The sequence below is a fragment of the Dreissena polymorpha genome, chromosome 4 (genome assembly GCF_020536995.1).
Source record: "Dreissena polymorpha isolate Duluth1 chromosome 4, UMN_Dpol_1.0, whole genome shotgun sequence".
NCBI lineage: Eukaryota > Metazoa > Mollusca > Bivalvia > Myida > Dreissenidae > Dreissena > Dreissena polymorpha.
Window position 1 is genome coordinate 10,324,032 of NC_068358.1, and position 9,766 is coordinate 10,333,797.

The following is a 9,766-nucleotide window of genomic DNA, read 5'->3' on the forward strand; positions in this document are numbered from 1 at the left end:
CTCAAAGATGTTGTATCTCTTCAGTGGTGTCAGTTTAATGTTTTCGGTGTTGTCAATTGTGTAAATGTGTGATTGATGCGAATAGCTGTTGGCTTAGTGTGAGGTCTGTAGCTTCATAAAACGGCGTTAACTCATTGTTCTTTTGCATGAAAGATTCCAAGGCGGTGACATCAGTTTTATTAATGTGTTTTTAGTTTATTATGTATTTGTGTCTATTCAGGTAAAGTTTTTTTGTGTTTCACTCGTGTGGTTCCCTCTTGTTGATGCCGCTGAAGTTATACTAAACGTCAAACTCAAAGATGTTGTATCTCTTCAGTGGTGTTAGTTTAATGTTTTCGGTGTTGTCAATTGTGTAAATGTGTGATTGATGCGAATAGCTGTTGGCTTAGTGTAAGGTCTGTAGCTTCATAAAACGGCGTTAACTCATTGTTCTTTTGCATGAAAGATTCCAAGGCGGTGACATCAGTTTTATTAATGTGTTTTTAGTTTATTATGTATTTGTGTCTATTCAGGTAAAGTTTTTTGTGTTTCACTCGTGTGGTTCCCTCTTGTTGATGCCGCTGAAGTTATACTAACTTTGTTTTGTTTTATACAACGTTATAATGTATGTACCTTTTAACTCGCACTGAATGATGGATGCTTTTATTATAACTGCATTTTCATACGCAACATGACACTAACGTCCCACAATAAAGACCATTCGAATACAATTATACGATTATAATTGTATTTTACAAACCTCGTGTTAAGCAACAAAAACGTAATGTTAATGATATCGTGAACGTATGTGTTTGTACATAAATATACGATTAACAGTAAGTCATGAAAATATCAACTAATGTCCGTTTTGTAATGTTACGTTTGCTCACTAAGCTATATAAGGATGCTTTAAGCTAAAAAAGCATGACTTATGCTACTTCAGAACTAGGATGCAGTTTCCAAATAAAGATAACATTACTCACATTACTTTAAATTGTTTAATGTTAAATTTCGTACAATTTACAAAAGCACCAATAATGGTAAATGTTGTTACTGTCAAGTTTGTTTTAACGCAAAGCTTTTTCGTGGTACAAAATATTCCGAATAAACTTGATAATTATCAAAAACGGCTGTCACAAGTCTTCAGTCGTTATAAAAGATAAAACTGAACAAATGTGATTAAATCGTCAATATGTATGTTGTTAGTTTTGTTTACTTGTTACAGTAATGTTTTTAATTATTTATAATAGATTGCCATCAAGGGTAGATATATCACGTTGACACATCTGCCGCATAATGATTATATCCAATAAACATGATAGATGCATTAACCTGTTATTATTTGCGTATCATATAAAGTTTGCTTGGGGTCCGCCATATTTGAAACCAGTTATTATGCAAATATAAATCATGCTGTAGTTTAAACGGATGATATTTGTTTGCTCTGCATGTATTCGTTTATTAAAACAATAAGTATAATGTTTTATCATACATGTTCTAATGCCATTTATAACGATGTATACAACACAATATGGAATATCTATAAATAATTGTTTTTGTAAACATCACTGAATTATTGCTTGATTCCATTCTGACTGTGACATTGTTAGAAATTCACTTTTATAATCCTTTTTTTTGTTTTGTACGATTCTTAATACGATAAACTATTTACACGATAACTTAACCAACTTTACCAATACATCAATGCTCCAGTCAAACATGTCGATAAAGCAAAAACAAACGTATTTCCTTGGTATGAACACACGTCGATTTATTGGCCACAGGAACAGATTTGTATATAAAGAGAATCGCCGCGAACGCTGGCTGTCAGACGAAATGTTTACCGCATTGGAACGGGCAAAAATAAATTATATTTACAGTGACTTGCATTCCTTATCTCTGGTGATGTGTGGGTTATCTCAACGGCTAATGATAATACAATATTTAAATTAAAAAGGCAGATGGTTATTTTATGGAGACGTCATCATATTATGATCAGATATCATTCGGTCATTTTCGGAGTTTATTAAGAGGACGCAGTTGTGGGTGCCAGCGGATGTTTTACTGTTGATTATAAAGAATTTTTTCTTGTTCAAAAGAAACTTATTTATTGAAGTTCATGTTGGAAGAAAAGTGTATTATAAGGAACATTACATTTTTTGATTTCAATTATAAAGTTATTTGAAAATTTTGCAATATAACATTCTAACTGTTTTAAAAGAAAAAGTTGCTATAATAAAAGTTACAAACATGTCTTCGAACGAATCAGTATCATCACAATCGATATTAAATTCTAACAATTTATCCTATGCCATGAAAAGTAACACTAGTGATATAATATCTACCAGCTTTGGATCGGGTAACATTTATAATAACTGGAGTGTCAACGTGTCAACACCGAGTGCTTTAGAAGAGCCTGCCTCAAGAGAAGTCATTGTTCTACTTTCTATTTTGTTCATTGTGATAGGAACGGTCGGGTTGATTGGCAATAGCCTCGTTATTATTGTTATTCTTCTGGACAGAAAAATGCGGCAATCAGTGACCAATATTTTCATAATGAACTTAGCAACGGCGGACTTCCTAATTATGTTGGTCGGGGTGCCTGAAATTATACAGTTCATGATGAACAGAGGCTGGTTGCTTGGCGAAGCACTTTGCAGGATCAACCGATTTATTGTGGTCGTCAGCCTGTATGTCTCGATTCTGTCGCTTGTGTCCGTATGTATTGAAAGGTAATTCTGGTATATTATGCTAAAATATCATTTTCACGTAATACTTTGTCATGTCTTCTCGTGAAAAATGGAGAATATTAAATTACCACAAACTGATATAACATCAATTTTTTTAATGAAATATTTTTTTTTATCGACACTCAAAAATACGATCTCCGAATTTTTTATGTAGCAACTTTAGAAGGTATGCTAAATTTAATTTTGTTATCAATTTCAACATTATTTACGAAAACAAACTCAAGTTCAGAAAGCAACTTAGCTTCTAATATTTTCCTTAATTGAACTAACAAATGCTAACTTCAATCACGAGATATTTTTGTACGCTATTATAACAGGCTTTGACCTTTGGATTTCTTTTAATCGAATTCTGTAAAATAAATGCCAGTGCGTTTTACAGTTAAGACCAATGAAGACATATCCAGAAAACAATAACAATTTTAAAAGGCTGTTCACGTTTTATTTTACTTTGGTCTTGTGTTTGAAATGGACATGCTTTTGCCTTTCATATCAACCATGCTTATTCTATATTATTTTTTATAGTTTTTTTCCGTAGTGCTATTCATACCCGTCTAAACGCAACATCTATTTATATATGTAGTACAATCGGTGTTAAATAAATATATCAAGGTCCTGCCTTTTAATACAAGATAAGCAACACTTTAAATACGATACGCAATCTATAAGAAAACCACATATACAAAATATATGCTTGATTTCGTTTTTACTTTAACGATGCCAAAATATCATATTCTGAAGTGCATTGAACGTCAATTATTAACTCGGATGATAAATGTGCGGTCTATGTCTAAGTCCTTTGTAGAATGTTGGAGGGAACAAGATTGGTCACTTATTTAACGGATTATGCTAATAATGTCGTGCTCGACCTCTTATTCGGTACATATATGAATTAAATCCGTTTGGATTGTTTTTGTTAAAAAAACGTTCCAAACATACACTATACAATTCAAGAAAAAGTTGACAAGACATCATTCTCATACAATAATACATTTTAATATGTTTAAAATAACTAAGAAATTTACTAAGCGCCCGTGTAAACAGTTACGAAAAGTAGTTAAAATACAATACAAAATATTAAAGATCAATGAAATTGAATGTAGGGGAATAATTGCAAAATTATAGAAAATGTATCATTATACTAATAATTAATCACTTAACGATTTGGTAAATGTGTATCGTTGTTTGCAAAGGCGTAAAATATTGCCATATATAATTATATATATATATATATATATATTTATATATATATTATATATATAGTAAAATGTTTTCATCCAGATTGTGAATATTATATAATTAAAGTTAAATCACTTGTCTGGGATTTTAAATATATATTGATATAGCCAACGCGTTTCGCACAGCTCATCAGGGAATAATACAATATATTACAACATCAGTTGTATCAATATATATTTAAAATCCCAGACACGTGTTTTTACTTATATATATATATATATATATATATATATATATATATATATGTGTGTTCATACTGATCACGGATACTATAAATTACGGGCTGTTTGCGGCAGTGTTTGAAAATTTTCGCAAAATAAATAATTATTTGTTTTCTGCAAATAATACGTACTCATTCTATGTGAAAAAACATATTTGCAAGTTCGCTACAAAGACTTTTGCTTTAAAACTGCTAAAGTTATATTTGTGAATCACTGATTTAAAGTTTAATTGACAATTTCCGGATAGTTTCAAAGTATCATTAAACAAATCTTTATCGAATTAAAACAAAAATATCAAATACAACTAAATTACCTATATATATATATTCGTAAAAATCTTGAGCTTCCCACGAGTCATATCCACCAACTAAAATTAACATTTTTTTAATCATACAGATTGAATCAAGATAAGAGTGCTTGCGGTATTATCGCATGTTGCAATAAACTCAACCAATACTAAACCATAACAAATTGAAAAGAAATTAGATTTACATCAACAAATCCCGAAGTTCTTACAGACCGATATACTATGTCATAAATTTGTTTTCGAGTCGAAGTATTTTAATATCATATTTGCAGCCGTATAGATCATTAAACACGTTTCTGTCGAAATATTTCTTCATAAACAGAAACGTTAAAATGAAAGCAAGTATCTAAAAAACACCACAACGGCATAATAGCATATCACAAAGAAAGGGTTGAAAAGTGATCGATCTGGGGCAACAGATTCACTTGATTATATTCTTTCTGATAATATATTAAGCTTAATTGCTTTATGAAAAAACTTGTGGAACAAATACTTTATGGACGATTTTAAGGATCCGATATAGTTCTGAACAAGATATTGTTGATTGCGACTTAGTTATTCCAATGTGAATACGTGAGACATATGGTTTAATTAAACTCCTCCCCTTGGATGAAGTTTTCAATACGTTATAGGCATTGGAACGTCGGATGTGACATACGTTAATGCAACATATGGTTACATTAGACATCGTGTAAGAATGTTTATGAGACGTAAAACAAAAACAAAAACCACGATGTTCCTGAGTAATTGCGTTCTATGTTTGTTTGCGTTCAGAAGAGAAGTCAAATCTAATCACACACATATAATATTGGCTGAGGTTTAAGTTATATGCATTAAAGTGCACACCGCGTATGTATTTACAAAAGTATTACACTAGCGGTCCAACATTAACAACATTCCACCTGAATAAAGAACGATCAGTTTTTGTATTCAAACACGTATAATATGTGCGGAGTATTTGTCACATTTATACATGGCAAATTCTTTAACTCATTGTCATTCAAGCACGGTAATCTTCTATGTTATTGTTTTTTCGAAAATATCAGAAATGCGCAAAATATAGTATTTTCAATTATCCCATTCCTTTTCAGATTTGTGGCAATTGTGTATCCATTGAAAGCCCACCTTCTTTGTGGAAGGAAGAAAATAGTGTTTGCCATTCTGCTAATCTGGCCCGTATCCATAGCGTGTGGTCTACCTACGGTTCTCTACAATACATTGGCTTCTCCGGACCCTGAGGTACACTTCAAGCACTGCTTCATCCGCTTTCCGGAACTTCGATATCACACCGTGTTTGATTATTCGCAGTTCGTGTTGTTTTATTTCGTCCCAGTCACTGTTCAGATTATACTGTATGCAGTGATAGGTAAGAAACTCTACGCAAGTACGGAAGAGCTTCATGCGCGCTTTCAGATGAGAAAAGATAACAGATTGAAGAAAGAAAAAATAAAATCATCGGACACAATCAAAGCAAGGAAAGATGTGGTGAAAATGCTTGCTGCAAGTGTACTTGTTTACATAATCTGCTACGCTCCACCGCAGATTTTACTGATGTACACAACATTTGCGACAAAACCATTTCAACCCACCTGGTCCTTCCAAGTTTTTAGTATTATAATTTCAAACGTTAATTCTGCTGCTAATCCTATTCTGTATAGTATATTCAGTCAGAACTTTAGAAAAAACTTCAGGAAATACCTGTTTTATTTCTGTCTCCCCAAGCCAGCAGAATATCAAAGAGCCTGTCAGGACTCAAGTAACGAATCAAGAATAATGTCTCGGAAGGTTGGATCCGTAATGAGTAGGTCGACGACATTTTCACGAGTGTAAACATACGCTTAGGCGTTTCATTTAAATATTTAGAAAAATATAAGTATGTTGAAACTTAACGTAAGTCACAATGAACGTGAAAAATTAACTTTGCAAAAGTAATAGTAGATGCAGATTAACGATTGTAATATTAGTATAATCTGGAAAAGCAACAACTGTATAAATTGAGTAATTCGGTACATACAAGGAATGAATGACATCAAGAATCATCGTATTTTTCCTGACGATTTAATACAAAAGATTTTGGAAATTAATATTGTTGTAATATTAAGAAAATATAGTTTGATTTTACAAACATAGCGTTTGCCTTTTTATGACCTTAACTTGATGTTTCCTTTTGTGTTTGTATAATGATTGTATATTACACGTGTTTATTCAATGCATTGTCATCGACTTTGCGTTTATGTATTCATGATTGTGTTTGATTAATTATAAATGAAAATATATTTTTACGCGTCATTGCAACATGGATTTTGCTAATGGTAAAGCAAATTTAAATAGTTTGGAGCGTTTTGAAAAGTATTCATTTAATGTAAATTGTTGTTTTCAGTTGCATTGCATTTATTCAATAGGGATGTTGTTATTAAATAGATATGTTAATTTCGAACTAGTTAACAAGAGAACCCATTAATAGTACGAGTAAATAAAATGACCGCCGCATTATTACTGAAATAATATCCAAACAAACGCAGTTTAACAAACAGGCATGGTAATTCGCCCTATTCGTTCAATGAAAAATGTATGTGTGTACGATACAAATACTGGTAGATCGTGGTAACATGATTTCGAAATTAATCAATATTTACATAACGCTCTACGCCGTATTTAAATTATTTTTCGAGGAGCTAATGTATACATTTTTGACCCGCAAAACTAGATGCGCGGACATTAAAAATGAATTGTGAGCAAATGTAACTGACTTGCCATTGTTTGAAGCCCCTTTGTACACATGGAAAAGCTTTAATTTGTCCGCAGCTGTTAACACTGGTAGCCCGCATATAAGACAGTTTTCAATTAATGAAGTCGTTTGTTAATTTCAGACTTGCAAGTAGTTTAATGGTCGTCACTTATGGTAACCATTGTTTTTTTTCTCTAATAATATCGGAGAGCCACATTTCCACGTCAACTATACTTCCCTAAACCTGAATAAATTTCAGTTGCAAAAGTCATTTGTTTATTTTCCTTTAATATTAAGAAAAATTAAACTGTCGCATCTTCGGTAGCTAATGCCCTGTGTATCGAATACAATCTTAGGTTAAGCATACATATATATTGCAAATGCACCGTGAGTCTTAAAGGGGACTTTTTACAGATTTTGGTATGTATTGAAGTTAACTTTGTCATTAACTGCTTTATATTAATAATTGTAAACATTGGATCTAAAAAGCTCCAGTAAAAACAAGAATAGAATATACAAATACAAAAGCAACCATCAACTAGGCTCGAACCACTGACCCCTGTAGTCCTGGAGTAAAACTCTAACGTTTAGACCACTCAACCATCCGTGCTGGTGCAATGTGTCCTGTATTTTGTTCTTTATATAAGCAATACTCGTGGCTTCACAACATATAACGGCAAAAACAACTCTCTAAATTATTCAATCGTTTCGCGCTGCAACGCTTTGTAATTGATGCGTATAATGGATATTCTAGAGCATGGTAAATGTTCCGTATTACTGTTTCCACACAAATATCATAACTAAGACGAAAATTTGCAAATCTGAAACTACAGTTTTTAATTTTGTCAATTTACCAAAACGTGAAAAGGCCCCTTTAAAGTGAAAACGTGATTCTTATGAGCATATGTTTAGAATATGTAGAAACATAGTATAACAACTGGCTAGTGTAGCACAAAAGAACGATTTGGGTTGATATTACCTGTTGAGTAAAATTGAAAAACTGTTATCGAGCCAAACGAAAGTTGTTATTGTTCATCTACCGATGATTTGGTCAACGTCCTTTTTTTGTTTTGTTATTTTAAATATTTTGCAGATTTATAATGTAAATGAACGTTAGTGCGCATACTCATTTCGAAGCTATATGCAACGTGCAAACATAAAGATTAAAAGCAAAAACAATTGTCTGCGAACATGCTAGTACTACATGCGTTTCTATTGCAATAATAAAATTGCATGACAATCATGAATTTGATAGTTGTAGTCGATTTGGCGGCGAGAAGTTTAAAGAGTAACATTACACGACTTTGTATATTAAATATTCAGCGCTAAAGCGATGTTAGGCCAAAAGCCTATTTCATGCTAATCACTTTGAAACGTTGTATGTGTTTTTCGATTTAGTTTGCATTAACTCAACCACAAGTCTCATGAATTTGTTATGTTCAAACACTATTACGAAGACAAACAATTGCATTTTTTCTAAACATTTCAACGAGATAAACGCATGAGGTTGAGTGTTTCACGACTATAAACAGTTGCCTTTATATAAACATTCAGAGAGATGAAACACATAGGGATATTTAATAAACAAATATTTGAAATCGATTAATTTTTTGTCTCCAAATAATTACATATATCTGTACGTAAAGGTGCGCATTTTCGATTTCGGGACCACCATTTACTTATAAAAAGGTGAATGCCCCAAAACCGATCATAAACATTTTTATCATTCTTTAAAGACACAACGAACTATCCAGAGTGTTAACAGTGTATTGTTTTGTCATTCTTATGGAAATAAGTTCTTTTAAATCATCGTTAAAATGAACTGAATCATTATAGAGACCTTTCTACAGATTTTCGTATTTGTTTATACACATCATAACGCGAATAAGTATCAATTTACTATAATATCACGCAAAAAAACGGATTCAAACCCGGAACCACGAAGACACTACATTTAAAAATTTAGACTTAAAAAATCAACGTATAATCGTCAATTATAATTACAAACGATAATCAAAGCGCTGATCGCTGAAGTTGTTTGCTATTGAATACTTTAAGACGCAACTCATATTTCAAAATTAATCGCAAGTGTTAAATCAGCACAAGTCAATCAAATTTATACAGAGTGTATCGTAACGCACGGGTCAAGATGTATGTGCTCTTTTGATAATCCTATTTATTGTATAGATATAACTGAGACAAAATAACAACATGACCCTTTTTGACGTTCAGAAAGCATAGAAAGTATGATGAAAATGGTAATGAGAACTGAATATAAAGGCAATTTGCAATCACCATCATATCCAATGAATATTGTTGGAATATCGAATACCTGTCTTACTTAGAATATAATTTCATTATGGAAATTACCTGTTAACATTTTGTACACCATATTCAAAGTCTAAATATACAATAAGATAATTGATAAAAATAAATAAAAAATAAATCTGCGAGCTATACTTTTTACTCACGAATTAGGTAGTCATAAAGTCAGCCCTGATGACCTGTACTTTGATGTTTATGCATTAATTGTTAACTTAGCAGT

The 9,766-nt window shown here is 31.9% G+C and overlaps 1 protein-coding gene across 1 annotated transcript; it reads left to right on the forward strand.

Moving 5' to 3' along the window:
• Window positions 1–1,844: 1,844 nt before the first annotated feature.
• On the forward strand, window positions 1,845–8,461 carry LOC127879095 (neuropeptide receptor 15-like). Its single transcript, XM_052425706.1, has 2 exons — window positions 1,845–2,711; window positions 5,585–8,461. Exons 1-2 carry the CDS (start codon window positions 2,230–2,232, stop codon window positions 6,321–6,323), a joined length of 1,221 nt encoding a protein of 406 aa, XP_052281666.1. The 5' UTR covers window positions 1,845–2,229; the 3' UTR covers window positions 6,324–8,461.
• The last annotated feature ends 1,305 nt before the right edge of the window (window positions 8,462–9,766 follow it).

What these genes read in the sequence shown, in the direction of transcription:
- LOC127879095 (XM_052425706.1), top strand. Translation starts at nt 2,230, where the DNA reads ATGTCTTCGAACGAATCAGTATCATCACAATCGATATTAAATTCTAAC. An exon ending in GTGTCCGTATGTATTGAAAG is followed by an intron (nt 2,712 to 5,584) that starts GTAATTCTGGTA and finishes ATTCCTTTTCAG; the next exon opens with ATTTGTGGCAATTGTGTATC.